Source organism: Acipenser ruthenus, chromosome 3, assembly GCF_902713425.1.
Source record: "Acipenser ruthenus chromosome 3, fAciRut3.2 maternal haplotype, whole genome shotgun sequence".
Lineage (NCBI taxonomy): Eukaryota > Metazoa > Chordata > Actinopteri > Acipenseriformes > Acipenseridae > Acipenser > Acipenser ruthenus.
In genome coordinates, this window is record NC_081191.1 from 2,132,898 (window position 1) to 2,154,415 (window position 21,518).

General features: G+C 40.9%; 1 protein-coding gene across 6 annotated transcripts in view; it reads right to left on the reverse strand.

Moving 5' to 3' along the window:
• trappc9 (trafficking protein particle complex subunit 9) overlaps positions 1 to 21,518 on the reverse strand; it is a 383,858-nt gene that overhangs the window by 116,711 nt on the left and 245,629 nt on the right. For 5 of the 6 annotated variants that reach the window (XM_059010260.1, XM_059010253.1, XM_059010235.1 and 2 more), the window contains 2 exons: positions 19,397 to 19,550; positions 10,094 to 10,184 (listed from right to left, as the gene is read on the reverse strand). In XM_059010260.1, coding sequence (XP_058866243.1) covers positions 10,094 to 10,184; positions 19,397 to 19,550 — 245 coding nt within the window. Of the gene's footprint in view, positions 1 to 8,721; positions 9,112 to 10,093; positions 10,185 to 19,396; positions 19,551 to 21,518 lie in introns of those variants that run through there. The other variant, XM_059010266.1, reaches the window with a different exon arrangement.

Consider the following 21,518-nt stretch of genomic DNA (forward strand, 5'->3'; position numbering starts at 1 on the left):
TAATTCTCTGTGGGGGCCTACGTCACGCTGTGCGCAAAGGGTTGTGGGATATAGAGAGCTCGGGAGAAGATTTTCTATTGACAGTCAATGGAGCGGTGTCAGATTGAGCTGCTTTGAGTTTATTCTAATGTTTAAAAATATAAAAAACATGTGAAGTCTATTTTACTCTTGCCCAGGTGTCTTGACAAAAAACATAGCCCGTGGTAATGGCGACACGCCGTAATCTATACGAAACACACAGCCCGTGGTAATGGCGACACGATGTAATCTATACAAAACACACAGCCCGTGGTAATGGTGACACGCCGTAATCTATACGAAACACACAGCCCGTGGTAATGGTGACACGACGTAATCTATACGAAACACACAGCCCGTGGTAATGGTGACACGACGTAATCTATACGAAACACACAGCCCGTGGTAATGGTGACACGACGTAATCTATACGAAACACACAGCCCGTGGTAATGGTGACACACCGTAATCTATACGAAACACACAGCCCGTGGTAATGGTGACACGCCGTAATCTATACGAAACACACAGCCCGTGGTAATGGTGACACGCCGTAATCTATACGAAACACACAGCCCGTGGTAATGGTGACACAACGTAATCTATACGAAACACACAGCCCGTGGTAATGGTGACACGACGTAATCTATACGAAACACACAGCCCGTGGTAATGGTGACACGACGTAATCTATACGAAACACACAGCCCGTGGTAATGGTGACACGACGTAATCTATACGAAACACACAGACCGTGGTAATGGTGACACGACGTAATCTATACGAAACACACAGCCCGTGGTAATGGTGACACGACGTAATCTATACGAAACACACAGCCCGTGGTAATGGTGACACGACGTAATCTATATGAAACACACAGCCCGTGGTAATGGTGACACGATGTAATCTATACGAAACACACAGCCCGTGGTAATGGTGATACGCCGTAATCTATACGAAACACACAGCCCGTGGTAATGGTGACACACCGTAATCTATACGAAACACACAGCCCGTGGTAATGGTGACACGATGTAATCTATACGAAACACACAGCCCGTGGTAATGGTGACACGCCGTAATCTATACGAAACACACAGCCCGTGGTAATGGTGACACACCGTAATCTATACGAAACACACAGCCCGTGGTAATGGTGACACGATGTAATCTATAAGAAACACACAGCCCGTGGTAATGGTGACACGCCGTAATCTATACGAAACACACAGCCCGTGGTAATGGTGACACGATGTAATCTATACGAAACACACAGCCCGTGGTAATGGTGACACGGCGTAATCTATATGAAACACACAGCCCGTGGTAATGGTGACACGATGTAATCTATACGAAACACACAGCCCGTGGTAATGGTGACACGATGTAATCTATACGAAACACACAGCCCGTGGTAATGGTGATACGCCGTAATCTATACGAAACACACAGCCCGTGGTAATGGTGACACGATGTAATCTATACGAAACACACAGCCCGTGGTAATGGTGACACGATGTAATCTATACGAAACACACAGCCCGTGGTAATGGTGACACGACGTAATCTATACGAAACACACAGCCCGTGGTAATGGTGACACGATGTAATCTATATGAAACACACAGCCCGTGGTAATGGTGATACGCCGTAATCTATACGAAACACACAGCCCGTGGTAATGGTGACACGATGTAATCTATACGAAACACACAGCCCGTGGTAATGGTGACACGATGTAATCTATACGAAACACACAGCCCGTGGTAATGGTGATACGCCGTAATCTATACGAAACACACAGCCCGTGGTAATGGTGACACGACGTAATCTATATGAAACACACAGCCCGTGGTAATGGTGACACGATGTAATCTATAAGAAACACACAGCCCGTGGTAATGGTGACACGATGTAATCTATACGAAACACACAGCCCGTGGTAATGGTGATACGCCGTAATCTATACGAAACACACAGCCCGTGGTAATGGTGACACGATGTAATCTATACGAAACACACAGCCCGTGGTAATGGTGACACGATGTAATCTATACGAAACACACAGCCCGTGGTAATGGTGATACGCCGTAATCTATACGAAACACACAGCCCGTGGTAATGGTGACACGATGTAATCTATACGAAACACACAGCCCGTGGTAATGGTGACACGATGTAATCTATACGAAACACACAGCCCGTGGTAATGGTGATACGCCGTAATCTATACGAAACACACAGCCCGTGGTAATGGTGACACGACGTAATCTATATGAAACACACAGCCCGTGGTAATGGTGACACGATGTAATCTATAAGAAACACACAGCCCGTGGTAATGGTGACACGATGTAATCTATACGAAACACACAGCCCGTGGTAATGGTGATACGCTGTAATCTATACGAAACACACAGCCCGTGGTAATGGTGACACGATGTAATCTATACGAAACACACAGCCCGTGGTAATGGTGACACGACGTAATCTATATGAAACACACAGCCCGTGGTAATGGTGACACGATGTAATCTATACGAAACACACAGCCCGTGGTAATGGTGATACGCCGTAATCTATACAAAACACACAGCCCGTGGTAATGGTGACACGACGTAATCTATATGAAACACACAGCCCGTGGTAATGGTGATACGCCATAATCTATACGAAAAATGCACCTTTCTGAATGCAGTAGCAGAGATGGCACATGCGCAGAAAACAGCTTTTACAGTACTGGAGTAGACGTACAATTATAAAACTTGGATTTTGTGGTATTAGCCGTCAGTTTTGATAAAAAAAATACATTATTTTTAAGGCGGAGTTGAGAATCTTGGTAATACAGAATACCCTTGGATTAAGTATGCTGTGCATGCCTCAGACTCATCCACTCTGTTGTTGTACCGATCCACTTGTCCACACTCATCTGTTCAGAGTCATATTGCAACTGTACCGGTACAAAACGCGCTTGTCTGGGTTTTGTATTGATACAGTTATAATGACGCCGGTAACAACTCCAGTGTGAACAGATGTTGTGATACTGTTCGGCAAAGATACCGGTATAAAAATGCAAGTGTGAACAGGGCATAACAAATGTACTGTAGTTAATACATTATTTAAAATGCTTTTTTAAAGTCTCAAATGACAACATGACTTGCCACTGAAAACCAGGGGCACCTACAGTACATGTGCTGTGAAGGCCTGGTAACATTAATGCATGCTCTAAGGGCTCACTTCAATCAGTACCCCCTTACTTCTGTCCCCAAGTTACATGGTCTCTTTGGAATACCCCTTAAAACTACCTTTGTAAACAAATTCTTAAAATCCCGAAGAGAAAAAAATATATATAAGTGACATCCGACCCCCTAAATGGCTATGAATTCAGTATAAATGTTATCATATCACATAAGTTTTGCATTCATGCAGACATACAGAAAAACGCCTTCATACACCCCACAGGCGGTGGACCGGCGTCTGCCTCCACTGTATCTGTAAGAGGGAATATGCATCCCCAGCAGGGGTAATAAACAAGAAGATCATTTTAAAGTTACTCCTCCCCTAAATGGGATCAGGAGTCAGTGCAGGGATCCCACACAACATGCATTCTGTTTACCACAGTATCATTAATCAATCATGCGTTCAAACATCCAGACGGCTGTCTCTTTAGAATGGCTGAGTTATTTAAACCCATTACATTCATCACTGTAACTGAAACCTGCAGTAACTCACTGACCACTTCAGCTCTGTGTGATCAGCCTGCCACAATGCTGCAGTCATGCGCCATGGGCACATGGTTTATGTCTGCTTTAAAATTGTTGTAAAACAGTGCTTTAATAAAATGTTCTTTTTTTACCCACACACCTCTTAAAATAAAAAAAATAAAAATATGGAAACAAAAGTTACAGTTATTGGTTGACTTGCACGTTGGAAAACATTCAATCGACGAGACATTCACCACTATTTTACAGTATAAAGGGGCAGACGATTTAAAGGAATATTTACAACTCAACAGGACAGACAAGTTTGTTTTGATCCAAAGCCCCAGATAACAGAAAAGTCAAAGAACCAGACTGCACACTTTAAACCAATGACATTAACTTGCCTTCTTAGACGAGGCCTCCGTCTCCTGGCTGTTCCCTTTTTTTTCACACAGCCCTGAGAACGCACTATCCAGAGCACAGGTGCAGCATGAGAAAGGGCCTTGATGAATAAAACACAAGTGGGCGGCTGACCATGAGCCTTCTGCTACATTTGGGTCAATACTCGATTCCGCTTTTTAATGTCATTTTATAGTACTGCAAAGTTAGGACTGATCCTGGCTAATCAGTGACAAACGTCATTTAGACGTGTTTAAATTTCACTGGCTGCTTTTCTACAGTGAGTATTGCCTTCTCGGTTTCAATAAACTTCTGAATGATTACTGTGTTGTTACAACAGTCATCTTGCATACAATCCGGTGTCATCAGATGTGTCTCACAAATATGAGTGATTCATGGTGCAAAGAGCCAGCCAACTAAAATGATCCCGGCCACTCCGTAAGCAAGCGGGGATGATTATCGGTTTCTGTAAATCAAGAGTGCTGACTGATGCATTCATTGGAAACAGATGTTTAGAAATGCACTTGTTGCCATGGTAATGCAAGTTAAATCACGGTTGCTTAGTAACAGTGGGAGAAAGGGATGGAGAGGTGAGACTGCTGGTTAAACAGATGATTAAACCACTGGCTGCAAAGGACACAATGCATGAAAACAATGCAAGCCCAGGAGCATAACAGAAGGGACATGGCATCTCGGATAAGGAATACTGAAATGTGAAGAAAAGGAACAGGTTGAAAGGTAGAAGTATATACGCTTCGTTAACATGGCCATTTGAAATGATCAAGTTTTACTGGACAACACCTGTAATAAAACTTGACTGTGAATCGCTGAATACAAACCTAAAAATATGAAGTCAGTAACTCAAATGGCCTCTGAGATATGAGGCTTTGACAGATTGGCACGAAAGGGTTAATCTTTGTACCAAGCCCACAATCGTACCAGGCCTACAGAATCATAGAACACTGTGAATCAAATATAAAGCTGACATTCCAAAGTGTTTGATCTTTACCATCAGGAAACCATCAAGTTACATGAGCACGATACGCCAGTCGTATTAGCTCACACCTCCAAGTCAAGGCTTTATCTTTAATTAATTCATTAATTTACAAAGCTTACACAACAGTAGTTTTATCAACAACAACAAAAAACTGCAGTACAGTTCTGTGTATGGGTATTGAGATAATTGCTCATTCATTATACAAAGAAGTGGGTACAATGTACTGGCAATCATACCACATTGTCCAGACAATACCATATGAAAAACACAATGCCTTTTAATGAACTGTACATGTATGAGCGTATTCCCAAATATAGCCCTGTTGAGGGCACTGAATAATTGAGGCTCTGCGTTTAAAGATCCAGACCGGGACTGCATCTGTACTGTGCTTTCATAATCAAGCAACCTCACACACAGCACCATCAGTTTAGGTGGCAGACTGTCACCCTCAAACTGTTCAATCTCACAACAAAACCTTCTTTATTATTATTATTATTTTTCTTAGCAGACGCCCTTATCCAGGGCGACTTACAATTGTTACAAGATATCACATTATTTTTACATACAATTACCCATTTATACAGTTGGGTTTTTACTGGAGTAATCTAGGTAAAGTACCTTGCTCAAGGGTACAGCAGCAGTGTCCCCACCTGGGATTGAACCCATGACCCTCCAGTCAAGAGTCCAAAGCCCTAACCACTACTCCACACTGCTGCCCTGGAGTGAAACCTAGATACAGATACACTGCCTGACTGCTAATAAAATCAACCGTGTCAGGGAAAAGCATGGTGGCCTAATTGAGTAAAGTGAGCCGTGGGTTTTAACGCACAGCCCACTACTGAACACTTATACCTATGATCACTCATCTGGACAACCAGTGAGTTAAGGACAGAAGGGGAGGAAGGGGGAGAGGCAAACAGTCTTACTGTACTGCATACTTGTGGCACTGCAGGACTCAAGCATTGACCTGAAACTAAGGCACATATCTCAACACCCACAAGACCTTGTCACAAGAGCCCAGTGCTCTACAGCACGGAAGCACACATATTCCCAGGTACTGTACCAAACCCACAATGACAACATTTAACACAATACCATTAACTCCACACCTCTAATAGGCACTTCAGACATTTCCTGTGTGATGCTGTTCTGCCTGTACTGTAGCTGCAGTTTCAAAGGCTGGGGAGAGTTTAATAAGCAGTAGGGCAGGGGGCATGCAAAGTGAAACATAATTAGTCAGGCAGCCAGACAAACCTTTGCTGACTAAATCAGCAGCATGCGGGTGCTCTGTACAGCCTTGCTTGGGAGAGCCGTAGTTCAGCAAAAAAAAAATATATAATAATAATAACATATGGCAGCAGACCTACAGTAATGTGCACATTTATCAGAAAACCTCAAGATTCGTCATTGATATCCTTTATATACCTACCTGCATGAAAACCACTGGGTGCGAGAATTTCAATTTCCGGTCAGCAATCAGCAATATAGAAACAATAGGCACTCGTGTGTGAACCACTCTGTGCTTTAATTAGGCATCTTAAACAACTTTAAAAAATCTAATGCATTTTACCATGTGCGGCTCTGTGTTCCTTTTCTCTTACTGTTATACACTAAATGCATGTGTGGCCTGTTAAGCTCACCAATCCAATTAGACAATCACTCATTTGCCTAGTTTACAATTTTCCAGGATTTTCAGTTCCAGTGGTTTGATTTCATATGCACAACAAATCAAAACTACAGAAGCAATGGGGTGTTTTAATACATGTGGACACTGCTGTATAAATAACCTGTCCAATTGGTATTCATTGTTCACTGATGTTCAACATTGTTCATGTAAGCAATAACCTATGTACAATTATGGCACTCCCTCGCTGCACTGTGAGTCACGGAGTACACACTGCGGTGTCTTATTGAGTTTATAACATTCAGTGTTCACTCTGATTACTAAATTAGATCCAAACTGTGCGGCAGTGCAAACATTCCTGCAGTCATGTGACTGTTAACAGCCAATCAAAACTGCAGTTTGTCCAAGACATTTTGTCTTGTGGCAAGCAGATCCCTATCCCTATCTGGCAAGCAGATCCCTATCCCTATCTGGCAAGCAGATCCCTATTCCTATCTGGCAAGCAGATCCCTATCCCTATATGGCAAGCAGATCCCTATCCCTACCTGGCAAGCAGATCCCTATCCCTACCTGGCAAGCAGATCCCTATCCCTATCTGGCAAGCAGATCTCTATCCCTATATGGCAAGCAGATCCCTATCCCTACCTGGCAAGCAGATCCCTATCCCTACCTGGCAAGCAGATCCCTATCCCTATATGGCAAGCAGATCCCTATCCCTACCTGGCAAGCAGATCCCTATCCCTACCTGGCAAGCAGATCCCTATCCCTATATGGCAAGCAGATCCCTATCCCTACCTGGCAAGCAGATCCCTATCCCTACCTGGCAAGCAGATCCCTATCCCTATCTGGCAAGCAGATCTCTATTCCTATCTGGCAAGCAGATCCCTATCCCTATCTGGCAAGCAGATCCCTATCCCTATCTGGCAAGCAGATCCCAATCCTGCAAGCAGATCCCTATCCCTATCTGGCAAGCAGATCCCTATCCCTACCTGGCAAGCAGATCCCTATCCCTACCTGGCAAGCAGATCCCTATCCCTATATGGCAAGCAGATCCATATCCCTATCTGGCAAGCAGATCCCTATCCCTATCTGGCAAGCAGATCCCAATCCTGCAAGCAGATCCCTATCCCTATCTGACAAGCAGATCCCTATCCCTATCTGGCAAGCAGATCCCTATCCCTACCTGGCAAGCAGATCCCTATCCCTATCTGGCAAGCAGATCTCTATTCCTATCTGGCAAGCAGATCCATATCCCTATCTGGCAAGCAGATCCCTATCCCTATCTGGCAAGCAGATCCCAATCCTGCAAGCAGATCCCTATCCCTATCTGGCAAGCAGATCCCTATCTGGCAAGCAGATCCTGATCCCTATCTGGCAAGCAGATCCCGATCCCTATCTGGCAAGCAGTACCCTATCTGGCAAGCAGATCCCTATCCCTATCTGACAAGCAGATCGCTATCCCTATCTGGCTTGCTCTAAGATACGTTTCTGGCACACTGGGTCATATTTGGCTGTTTCAAACTGCTGGATGTTTCTACAGCTCTAAAAGACAACAACAGCTCTACTCTGAATCTGACTGGCTAAAGTAAACCATGAAACAAACGTTCATGTTTAATGTAGATCTAATCCCTGGGACATTTCAAGTACCATACCCATGCATCTAAGATAAAAAGGAAACATTTAAAATGAATATTTACTGTAAGGATAGAATGATAGACAAACACATTACAATGGTATACAGCATATAAGGACTCATTCATAAGTATGATAGAGCTTTAAAGATTGTGAGAGACTTCACATAGAGGGTAACACTATCCAGAAAGATATCAATCTGAACAGACAAACCAAGGAACAGCTCATAATAATAATAATAATAATAATAATAATAATAATAATAATAATAAATACATACATACATACATACATACAACTTATTAAGACACAAGCTGACTGAAAAACAGCTACTGGCAAAGTGACTGCTAAGGGTAGGCTAGCAAGTAACCCAGTCACACCTAGCCCACGCTTCAGCCTGAGCTTTTTTTATAAGTTTTTATAAGCAATGTGGCCCCTCTATCAATCAGTAGTCATTCAAAAGTTCCGCCCCCCCACCAAAAAAAGAAAACACCTTGCAGCGCAAAGAAAACAATTTGAAGATTTTTCCAACAAAACACATTCTAATGTTATTGTAAGATGACTGTGAACAAGACAGTAATCAAGTACAAATGCATTCAATACAACTCAAGCGAAAAAACACATTCTATGAACACACTTAAATGAATATCCCAAAAGCATGTACTCTTTTTTTTTTTAAATCTGAATTTTTAGCGTCCGTTGGTTAGTAATCACCAGGGATCCCAGGAACCCGTTTGCTGTGGAATAACGCAGAGAAACACACATTTTCTATGCTGTCGGAAATTTTTTTGTTTTACACATCCAAAAAACATGCATGTTCGTTCTTTTGGTTGTTTCATAACCCAATCAATACACTTCTCATATATAATCATCGACACAGGCAATTCTGCTTTAAATTTAGTAAACATACTTGTTCAACAAAACTGCTTGTGGTAAACGAGACGCACTCACATCACATTCAATTATAGTCTTTTATTTTAATTGCGGAATAACGCTGATTTTTGGGGATATCGGAGAATTTTTTTTCTTTTATAGCAGAAAACTAGGATCCGTGGTAATCGCATCTGCCAGCAAAGCAATCACTTGACTTCAACACTGACCTCGTGCCAGAACGCTCGCTCTGTGTCCCGCCTCCAGATAGACAATCTATTAGCTCTGATTTGCGGATTTGTTTTGATTGACAGTCCGCCAATACTACCTTGTTACAGTTTATTTTTCTAATCCAAGCAGATTAGACAACACCAATATATTTTTTTACATTTAGTCATTAAAGTCGGCTCCAATATAGGTAGTGGTTATTCCTATGCAAATGCAGAGAAAACACACACCTGCCCATTGTCCATAATTACAAGTTACCTTAAGAATAGATTTAGTTTACAGTTTAAATGGACATTACCTACAAATCCATTGTAAACCAAAACTGACCTGCATGAACAACTAACATGCAAAATCAACAATGCTGAAGCTGAATGATAAGTGTTTAATAATATAATTAAAAATATTATAGAAGTCAGAACCCCCCCCCCCACAGAGACCACATGACTTTTAGGAGTGGCTGTTCTTCATACACCGTACCATTGACAGCACTCTTTTGAAGAATATGCAGCATTTACAAAAGAGGGCAATCAGGTGATTGGGAATAATAAAACAGGAATAGTCCACAGCCAAATACTGGACAGTACGCCACTTTGGAAGAAATTAAGCCTGGTTTTGACTCACCCCACTGTAAAGGTGCCAGCTGCAGATGTTCCAGGACCAGCTGGTTCAGCACCCCCTCCACACTGGCTTCCCCCTGTCGCTTCAGAGATGGGTAAATGCCAGTCAAGGAAAGTTGTGACAAAAATGTATTAAGTAACAAACAGCAGTGCTTAGAGAAGTTGTAATGATGCAAATTTAACCATGTGTTAGAGACAAAATAAGACTATGGAGAGAGAGAGAGAGAGAGAGAGAGAGAGAGAGAGAGAGAGAGAGAGAGAGAGAGGAGAGAGAGAGAGAGAGAGAGAGAGAGAGAGAGAGAGAGAGAGAGAGAGAGAGAGAGAGAGAGAGAGAGAGAGAGAGAGAGAGAGAGAGAGAGAGAGAGAGAGAGAGAGAGAGAGAGAGAGAGAGAGAGAGAGAGAGAGAGAGAATTTAATCTGCTGGCCCCAATCCTAAAAGCTAAATGTCATGTAAAGTATTGAAACAAAAACTGGGCAGACATGACTGCCCTTTACATAAACATGTTAAGGAACTGTTTCATACACTTGCAAACTTAATGGAATAAATAAATTAACAAATAAATACATAAACCTAGACACTCTAAACTGGCTGCCTCCTGCATATGGACAAAGGGTAGCATCTTTTTTAGAATTGAATCTTTTTTTCACAATTAAAAGAAAACATAATAATAATAATAATAATAATAATAATAATAATACCTGCTATATAATCAAGTATACTATTACAGTTATTAGAACAGCGATTTTGAAAACACGGGGAACGGGACAGGGAGGAAGAAACACCTGATGAACTTTGGAAAGAACTTCAGTGCCCTCAATCCAACCAGTGCTGCACTAACAGCAGAATAAGCAAGACCACACCTGGGTAGAACTTCAGCGCCCTCAATCCAACCAGTGCTGCACTAACAGCAGAATAAGCAAGACCACACCTGGGTAGAACTTCAGCGCCCTCAATCCAACCAGTGCTGCACTAACAGCAGAATAAGCAAGACCACACCTGGGTAGTATAAGTGCTAAATAAACACGGCAAGACCTGCCCTTGCCCCTTCAGGCTTGCACCACACTCTGAGCATTTTCCAAAATAAACAGTCCTGAACGTCAACCACAAGCACATGACCCCTCAGGCAGCTCTTAAAAAAGGCTGCTGTTGAATGAAGCCCCGGCAGATTGCTACCTGCTGCAGGCCAGTTTCCATTTTAATCCTACTATTATTATCAGTTTTTATTATTTATTTATTTGGCAGACGCCTTTATCCAACTTACAATGCAATACAGGGTTACAATGCAAGCTAAATATTGAAATACAGTAGTTTACAGTAAGTGCAATAGTACGACTAAAATAGAATATGAACTAGGAAGTAACAAGTCAGGATTACAACAAGTTATATCTACAATGACATATTAGTAGTGCAAGGATAGAGCATTATGCGAGTATCCAGAATATGGTGCTGAGGTCAGGCAAGTCCAGTGCATGGTAGGAGGGGTAGATCAAGAGATCTACAAGTGCAGTCTGAACAGGGGGCTCTTGAGGGGGTTGCGGAAGGCAGTGAGAGACAGAGCAGTCCTGAAGTTCTCTGGTAGCTGGTTCCACCACAGAGGGGCAAGGCAGAAATCCTGTGGTTGTGGAGGGGAGTAGTTTTTTTTTACCTGTGTGTTGCCATTTTGTTTAAAAAGTTCAGTGAAGGCTCTGCCCAGCCTGGACAGTTTTTGTGGTATTTTGTTTAAACCTTTATTTTGGCCCTTGTGCCCTTTTGTTTGTGTTTTTGTGTTATTTTGTTTATTAAATATGCACATCCAGCGATTTAAACTGCAGTTCCTAGTCTCTGAGTATTATTTTTGATGCTACCCTGCTACAAATACCAATATAGAGGTCAGAGGAGGGAGAGGAAGCAGAAGTAAACTAGAGGAGGTCAGATTTAAGTTTGAGATGATGAGAATGCGTCCAAGTTGAGATAGCTGAGAGGCATTCTGTGATGTGGGAGTCAAAGGAGAGGAAGATCTGGGCATCAACAGCATAAAGGTGGTAGGAGAAGTCAAAAGAGGGGAGCTAAACGACGAGTAATGAGAGGCCAGGTGCTGCTGTTTTTTTTTTTTTTGAGTTGTTGTCGATTTCATAATTATGCTTGGAGGGGCAACTACAGTAGATTATCCAAGAAATAACAGTGCAGCAAAGTTAGGTATGACCAGACCCAGTGCAAGCAACTGAATTGTACAAAAAGATGTGTCCAGTTAACAATCTCCTTGAGTAACCTTGCAAGAGTATGGCTCGCATCTGTTCTACTGATGGCCGCTAGCCTTCCTCATGTGTACAGAGTGAAACGCAAGAGAAACTCAAAATAGAAAAGCCCCACTATTGACAGACAAACTATTGGTGAGGAATGGGAACACGCATCCTTCACAGTTCACATTCAAAATGACTATGGGCTGGAGGCTCCAATTATGATTTAATTGTGCACTTAATTGATCAAGTAATTGATTACATGGTCAGGGGTTTTATTTGTTCAATTGGATAATTAAGGACATGGATTTAAAGGGTGCAGGTTGTCTAGCCCTGTTCTGTGTGTGCTGTATATATAAAGAGCAGGGCTAGGCAAACTTGTCCTTCTAATCCATGTCTTTAATTATTCAACTAACCGATATATCCAAATGTATCTAGAACAATGCATCAATATATGCAATCCCAGAGCATTGAATTGACAGTACCTACGTACAATGGGAAAAGGGGGGGGGGGGGGGTGATACAAATGACCTCCAAGCCTGTGTATAATGGCAAGGCTTGAAGCTAACGTATATTTAAGTATATTCAAAGTTAACTCAGAGCCCATGTATAATAACATTATGGCACTCCAGGATTTGTGTCATGTGGGATATTGCCACTTCTCTTGGCCCTGAATCAGCTTTTCAGTTCTACTGTGAATAAAACATAATCTGATTCTTTTTTTCTTCTATAGTTGCAGGGAATAAGTGCACATCGTAGCTGCAAAAAAAAAAAAAATTAAGTAACATAAAAACTAAACCAATAATTTGTATTTATGGAAGAGCACTTAACTTGTGTTTACTGAAATGTTGTCAATTCTAAAATCTGAAATTCATTGAAAGCCAATGGTGTGTGTGGCAGTGATGCTGGAGATGTCGGCTCTTCGAACTGGTACAGATAATATATACAGTGCTGTGAAAAGGTATTTGCCCCCCTGTCTGATTTTCTGTGTTTTTGCACATTTATCACATTGTATTTTGTCAGATTTTTTTTCTGGGTTGTAGTAGTATATAGAGGGAGTCTGAGAGAAAAAATTACACGAAAGTTTGGTGCTTCTTTCATTTGTTTGGTGTGCAAGGTAATCAAACATGCAATCTTCAGGTGTGAAAAAGTTATTGCCCCCCCCTAGTTAACTCAACCCAATTAAAGGGATAATTAGGGTCAGCTGTTTGAGTACTTTGGTTAACAACCAGGCCTGATTTGGGCCAGCCCTCCCCAATATAAATCTGACTAACTTTGGCACTTACCATCAGAGTGAAGTTGTCAGCACACAGGTTCTAGAGGCACATCATGCCACGAACAAAAGAAATTCCTGAAGACCTCTGGAAAAAAAGTTGTTGATGTCTATCAGTCTGGAAAGGGTTACAAAGCCATTTCTAAGGCTCTGGGGCTCCACCGAACCACAGTCAGAGCAATATTGTCCAAATGGAGAAAGATTGGGACAGTAGTGAATCTTCCTAGGAGTGGCCGTCCTGCCAAAATCTCTCCAAGAGCAAGGCGTAAAATCGTCCAGGAAGTCACAAAGAACCCTAGAACAACATCCAGGGATCTGCAGGCCTCTCTCGCCTCGGCTAAGGTCAGTGTTCATGACTCCACCATCAGAAAGACACTGGGCAAAAATGGGATTCATGGCAGAGTAGCAAGGCGGAAACCATTGCTCACTAAGAAGAACATGAATGCTCGTCTCAAGTTTGCCAAAAAACACCTGAATGATCCTCAAGAGTTCTGGAACAATGTTCTATGGACAGATGAGTCAAAAGTGGAACTTTTTGGCCGACATGGGCCCCGTTATGTCTGGCGAAAACCAAACACTGCATTCCACAGTAAGAACCTCATACCAACGGTCAAGCATGGTGGTGGTAGTGTCATGGTTTGGGGATGCTTTGCTGCATCAGGACCTGGATGCCTTGCCATCAACGAAATATGTAACACATTACAAATAAACGAAATATGTAACACATTTTTGTGTTATTTGTTCAGTCAGTAATATGCAAAAATGTAGAAAATCAGACGGGGCAAATACTTTTTCACGGCACTGTGTATGTGTGTAATATATATATATATATATGTTTATTTGGTGTCTCTTTCTTTCCTTTTTTGTTCTTCCTTTGATCCTCTTTTTTTTTTGATGGTCCAATTTTTGCTTATTTTCTGATTGTAATCACTATTAAGACAGGCCTCTTGACTTTAACCAATCCTAACCATTATTTTCTTTGCGCTATTATTTGTTACATTTTGTAAACCCTGTAAAAGCTTCTCGGAACACTTTGTTATTTCCGCACCTGTCTTTTGATGTTGACTTGTCTTTTTTTCCAATGGCAGACCAAAGTTCCCCTGCTAGAGTTCACATTACTAAGCAGTCAACATCCTGTGTAAGAAATAAGACAACATGGTGGCAAATGCATTAGTGGAAAAACATGGATAAAATGATTATGTTAATTAGTCGGTTAGAATGTCTTTTGTTTTAATTTAGCTGTTGAATGAAAATGTTATATTTGTTATGACTTTTTTTCTTTTTAGTACTGCTACAGTAAATACACAAAGGCTCGCTCCACTTGACTGCTATTTCCTCCTGGATCACAAGCAGTAGCTGATGTTTCCAAACTGCACTCATTGAATGAACAGCTTGTCCTACCAGAAGCTGAGCTGTGGGATGCTTGGCACAGCCACAGTAACTGCGGTTTGATCCACAGGTTAGTGAAAATCATCCTTGTTGATCACGGACCTGTCTACCTTTGTTAAGACCGACCGTGTAATACAGTGGTGTAGCTGTTGAAAAATTAACAACAACAAATAATAAAAGAAGAAACTGGCAGTAAAACAAACAATGACTAATGCAGAGCACAGCAGAGAGTGTGGCTGCAGCCAGGGAATGGGAGCTCTGTTTCTATACCACTGTCTTATCTTCAGTAGCTGTGCCAGCACACAGAAGGGCACTGTAGCAGCACTGGAAGCAACTCGAAAAACAGAACTGAGTAATAAATACACAAGCGGAAAAGGGGACAAAATGTTCTTTTTTTTTGCCTGTACACCTTCATTAGGAAACCTCAATGGTGATGACAGCTGGAACTTCTATTTCTGTATTTTCAGCACGTGTTTTAATTGCTTTTTATTCCTGTTTTATGCGGCACTCTACAGTAAATTGGTGTGACATGCTGGGCATGCTTGACATGCATGACATTCAAACTTGTATCCATAGATGGAAATTCCCCGTGACTGATGAAGATAAATTCTCTACATCAATGCGACAAAGAACAACTTATGCAAAGCCTGTCTAGGGGTCTATTTTCAGCTAAATAAAAAAAAAATGTATATGAAATATTATGACATTAAAATAGAAATATTAAAAAGCTACTCGAAATGTCAAAAACAGTCTAGCATCATCTATTGTCGCACTTGTTCCCATAGTTTATCAATAAACTGTTATCATTGGGTAATGTTCCATGTCTATAAATGCTCTATAAATGTTCAATTTAAAACTACGCGAGTCCATCTGCTCTCCTTCATATCACAAGCAGAGCCCTCTCACTGTAAGAGGCACCCAGATGTCACTGGCAGATGCAGGCTGAGAGCTGCACCTACATTTATGGTGTATTGTATTTAAAAAAGTTTTACTTTTGGCTCCAGGCTCTTCAAATCCCACAGAAAAACAAAGCATGCTGTAAACTAGTATACTGCTCATCCTGTTACTTCATGGAGAATCTCGTTAGAACGATTAGACAGCGGTGTGGGGTAGTGGTCAGGGCTCTGGACTCTTGACCGGAGGGTCATAGGTTCACTCCCCAGGCGGGAACAATGCTGTTGTACCCTTGAGCAAGGTACTTTACCTAGATTGCTCCAGTAAAAACCCAACTGTATAAATGGGTAATTCTATGTAAAAATAATGTGATATCTTGTAACAATTGTAAGTCGCCCTGGATAAGGGCATCTGCTAAGAAATAAATAATAATAATAATAATGATTAGTGAGCCCCGCAAAAAACAAAACAGTTTGCAGTTTTGTTTTACTTTTTATTTTCACTCCTGCTTTAATGGAATAAACATCTATTTTAAATGGTTTTAATAGTGAATTAGTTGGGTTGTTCAGCTGAAAAAAAAAGAACATAAGAAAGGTTACAAATGAGAGGAGGCCATTCAGCCCATCTTGCTCATTTGGTTGTTAGTAGCTTATTGATCCCAGAATCTCCTCAAGTAGCTTCTTGAAGGATCCCAGGGTGTCAGCTTCAACAACATTACTGGGGAGTGGGTTCCAGACTCACAATTCTCTGTTCTGAATGCCCCTTTATCTAATCTCCATTTGTGACCCCTGGTCCTTGTTTCTTTTTTCAATTCAAAAAAGTCCCCTGGGTCGACATTGTCAATACCTTTTAGAGTTTTGAATGCTTGAATCAGATCACAGCACAGTCTTCTTTGTTCAAGACTGAATAGATTCAATTCTTTTAGCCTGTCTGCATACAACATGCCTTTTAAACCCGGGATAATTCTGGTTGCTCTTCTTTGCACTCTTTCTAAAGCAGCAATATCCTTTTTGTAACGAGGTGACCAGAACTGAACACAATATTCTAGATGAGGTCTTACAAATGTATTGTAAAGTTTTAACGTTACTTCCCTTGATTTAAATTCAACACTTTTCACTATGTATCCAAAATTAAACAAAATGACACCACTTTTACCCATAATAGGTAAGCTAATTTGCAATCGGCCTCTAAAGGAGAAGACCATTTCCATGGAAATAAATCTAACACAATCTAGCACTTGAGTTGCAGTAACCCATACAGTAAATATAACTGTATACTGCATAGCAAACTGTAAGTATTTCATACTGGTAGTAACAACATTGAAAGCTTAGCAAATCTCAGTCAAGAAAAAAAAATCACAGCTAAGTGGGTAGAAAAGGATAAACCCCTGAGAACCACTTCTGTTTTAGATTGTTAGAGGCATATACTGTCCGGTATTTACTACACAGCCATTCAACGCAAGCACTCCATGGGTTTGTTAACCTTCACAAACGTTTTTTTCTTTGGCTAAGGATAAAGATCTTACTCTGTACTTTTTTTTTTTTTCTTACAAAAAACAAACATTCAGAACAAGCCAAAGTAATTCCATCACAATTATTCAACACTGGTTTCACTTTGCAAGCAATTTGCAAATAACAGTCCTGTCAGTATTAAATCTCTTCATGCTGACGGTGCAACAGTGCAACATTCCGTATCTGATCTCATTTACGGAATATCCAGTATTGGTTTATTCAAAACTAATTAATTCTGAATGCAGGAAAGGTTAAAGTCACCTTGTTCGGCTCTCAGCCAAGAATAAAACAAAATGTTGCCATTTGCATTTCATGCATTGCTCAGGGACATACAGCAGGTAAACATCTTGGCTAATGACCATAGTAAGTGTCTTATAAAAAGGTTCAGCTAGAAGCCCTTTGCAGATCTCAGCCTTGCATGCATGTTAGTTTTGTAAGCAGTGGAACGAACCTGATAAGAGACTGCGCTGATCAAACTGTCCATTTCAAGTCTCTGTTACAAGACCATTCAGCCAGAAACCTAAAACAGCCAACAATGTAATCAAGTGGCTCATGTTTTCCACATTGCCTGAAACAGGCAGCACATGTAGAACCCATGCTAGAGCCTAAAGTAATATAACAAAGTAATTCCATCACATTTCTCTACCATGCATATCCATTAATTATACAGTCAGAGCCCATTTATCCTCCCCTCATTAATCTGTCACTCAGCACTGTAACAGACTGATTCTCTTATAAAATGCAACACAGTCACATGCCTTTACCTTCTCTGTCTGTATTTTTTTTGTTAGATCAGCACTACACTGCTTGTTATGAACTCTCATGTATCCGTCCCGCGACATGTGCCTGGGTTCAAAACCATCAGGAAGCAGCGGGAATGCACAGCACATGCCAGTAACTACTGAAATGTGTAAGCAGACTGTGTGTTGCTTTATTTATGTAAGTTATACTTACTGAAAAGCTATTTGAAAGATTGTTTCTATTTGTTGACTAAATTAACAGTTAAAATTTACTGCATCATTGCTGATATTGTATTTGATAAAAGGACTACAGTAGGCTAAAGAAATTTGATTACAAGTCATGCTTTTTGACTGTTTGTCATTTCACCTGTAGTGGAATTGTACCCACCCCTTCACTGTTTTTTTTTTCCTGTCAATAACCAATCAGCTGCTTCCCTTTTTAACCGACATGCCTTCAGCCAGTAATATGCTTCGGCCCAGAAGACACTGCTTAGGTGAAATGATCCAGGAAGTGCAACTTAATAACCCAAGAACAAGGCACAGAAACTGAGCGTGTCCTTGTATCTTGTTTTAAAATGAAAATGCATGCGTGCTATAACAGGCATTTCTTTCAAAACTGCACATTTGAGACCTTGTAGCTAATAGACGTTCAAAATGGTTAAGATTTATGGAATCACTTGGTAAGTTACGACTTACAATCGTAAGCAAATACATTTCAAGTATTGCAGTAAGAGACTGCGCTGTCAAGTAAAGCAGTAAGAGACTGTCAAGTAAAGCAGTAAGAGTGGAACACACACACAACAAAGGCATGCAGCTGGGTGGCTCAGCTAATGTCTTACCATTCACACCTCTGACAGCTTCCCAACACTATGTGCCATGCTGTGCCAACACTCAGTTAAATTAACAAGGCAGTGCAGCAATGCTTGTGGACTGGAACATGTTCAGTGAAAAAAAGAGCTCCATTCAGCAAAAGAACAACAACACAAGAAAGCACTCTTCAGAACCACGGGATGCAACTTTTCAAGATGAAGAAAAAGAAGGAAAAAAAACACTTCAAATATCATAATTGTCTGCTAAAACATTTTTTTTTTCTTTTTAATGTTCTAGGGTTCCTTTACTGCCCATATCTGTCTCCTCAGCAGTGCACACTAACTGTTTTTTGGTTTCCATACACTACCTGTGGGACAGGTACTACTGCTCTCATTTCTGAAACATACAGTTTTCACGCTCTGAAAAGAAACACAGTAAATCCCACAGAAACAGTGAGCCGTGAGAAAGGATATGATTTCCCAGCAGATGTCCAGTTTGCTGTTGATCTCGTATCCCCTGGCCTGCTGCCTCTCCTCCTCCAGCTGCTTCAGGCTGGTGAACTGGCCTCTGTCATCCTGGGGTTCTGGGAGATCCTCAAAATCAAACTTGTTCACCTGAATGGCCATTCTGAAAAAATAAAACAAGAGATCTTAGCAAGACTATATCCCAAAGACTTCGATACACTTATTTTTTAGCACAGGAAAGGTCCACACATGCAGACAGATTAAATGTGAAACATCCTTACACACACACACAAGACATAGAGAGAAGGACAACCAGAGTTGGGCACAACATAATGAAAAAGTAAAAATCTGCTGCTGTAAATCAAACAGAAAAGCAGTAATGTTATTCCAGGGATCTGCTGATTCAGAGGCACACTCTTATAAACTGTCACCTTGAATCAGGAGCTGTTTTTTTTATTAATTTCATCTTCGCCCCTGGGAATCTACTTCACAAAAGAGTCATTCACAGCCACAAAACAGCAAAGACCTGCCAGGAGACGCCAGTGCAGGTAGTTTTTTGCAGCCATCTTGAAAGGTGGTCTGTAGCTTGTCCAAACGGCCTGTCACTGATAGTTGCTAAATGGATGCCAGGTGGACAGAAATATCATCATTTGTTTAATGTGGTCTTGTTTTTTTCTTTTTTTTTTTAAAGCAGTGTCCATCAATGCTGGTTCTCAAGTAACTACAGCTAGTCCAGGGTTTCGTTTCAACATACACATATTTTGTTCCCTGGTGCACACAGAAGACGGCACTCCTAGGTAGTCTAATGTAAGAAACATAACTTGGGTATACAGTACATGGCTGTACCACTGGACTACTAGAAAACATCTCAAATCATTTCACATAGTTTATCCAGTGGTATTACGCGTTGAATTGGTCTGTTTTAATAATTGTTTCTGATTTCGGGTTGTTGTTTGTCATGTGCCTTTTATGTATATCTCTAGGGCAGCCCTCTTGCCACAGTCATCTAAGACTCATGTCTTATCCTAACATGTAAAATATATAAAATAACGGAACTAAATATATTTAGCCATAGAGAACAGTGAGTGTATGAAATGAGTTAACAAGCCTTGTTGCTGATGCTGAATCCCTGGTACTAGATAACTAGATTATTCAGGCACCAGGAACCGGATGGGATGATTGGCTTCTTCTCGTTAGTAATTTTTCTTACTGTACACATTCTAACTCATGAGTCAAAAGGTTTGTGTACAGGGTTCAAACAAACATTAACAGATATAAGACTAACCTGTCAAAAATACACCAGTATATCACAACAGCCCTTGTTAAAGTCACTGGCTGACACTGCTGTACCTGATAAGCTTCACCAACTCTGTGTGGAGGTAGCATAATAAGTCTCACGTGTGACCAAGGGGACTATAAAGATAGTCAAATACACCTACAGCAGAAGCAGCTGTCAGGCTTGGTTTGTATCAACCATGCTAGTTCAGTTGCAGCCTAGGTGTGCAAGGAACTGTGCATGTAATACCTCTTTTCCACTGTACAACCGAGCCCTCACGGTACGATTAAGGAGAGCCTGGGTTGTTTTTCCACTGCAGAGCCGAGCTGTACTACTGACGTCACATGCTATTAAAGGCAGTTGTTACTAATTAACTCAGTTTGCCAAAAGATCCACAAACAAATGGTGTTCAAAAATTAATAGACCAACGGTTCAGCTGTATCTTGTATCACTATATTTTGTAAATATAGTTAGGAATTTCTTTATAATCCACAAATTTTACTGATTATAACGACTTAATAAAGTTTAATTAATTCTGTTGAAGGGGGAAAAAGAAGGTTTTAAAAATATGATTTGCCAAAGATATCCCATTTTAAGGATAGTTGTTTTTTGTTTGGGTGCAACAAGAGCTGTAGTTGTATGTATGGTACAGCTGTATTTTGTTTTACAATGTTTTTGTAAATAAGTTTAGAACTGTTTTATTTTCCGCATTTTTTTTTCCTTTATATTAATATAATAAAGGTCAAGGGTGAGAAAGTTGGTAGAATTGTGGGTTTTTGAGTGTGTGAGTTAAGTGTACCGTACCAGCGGTTTATGTCCATTTGCTTAAAATCGTCAGAAATTCAGGAATAAACT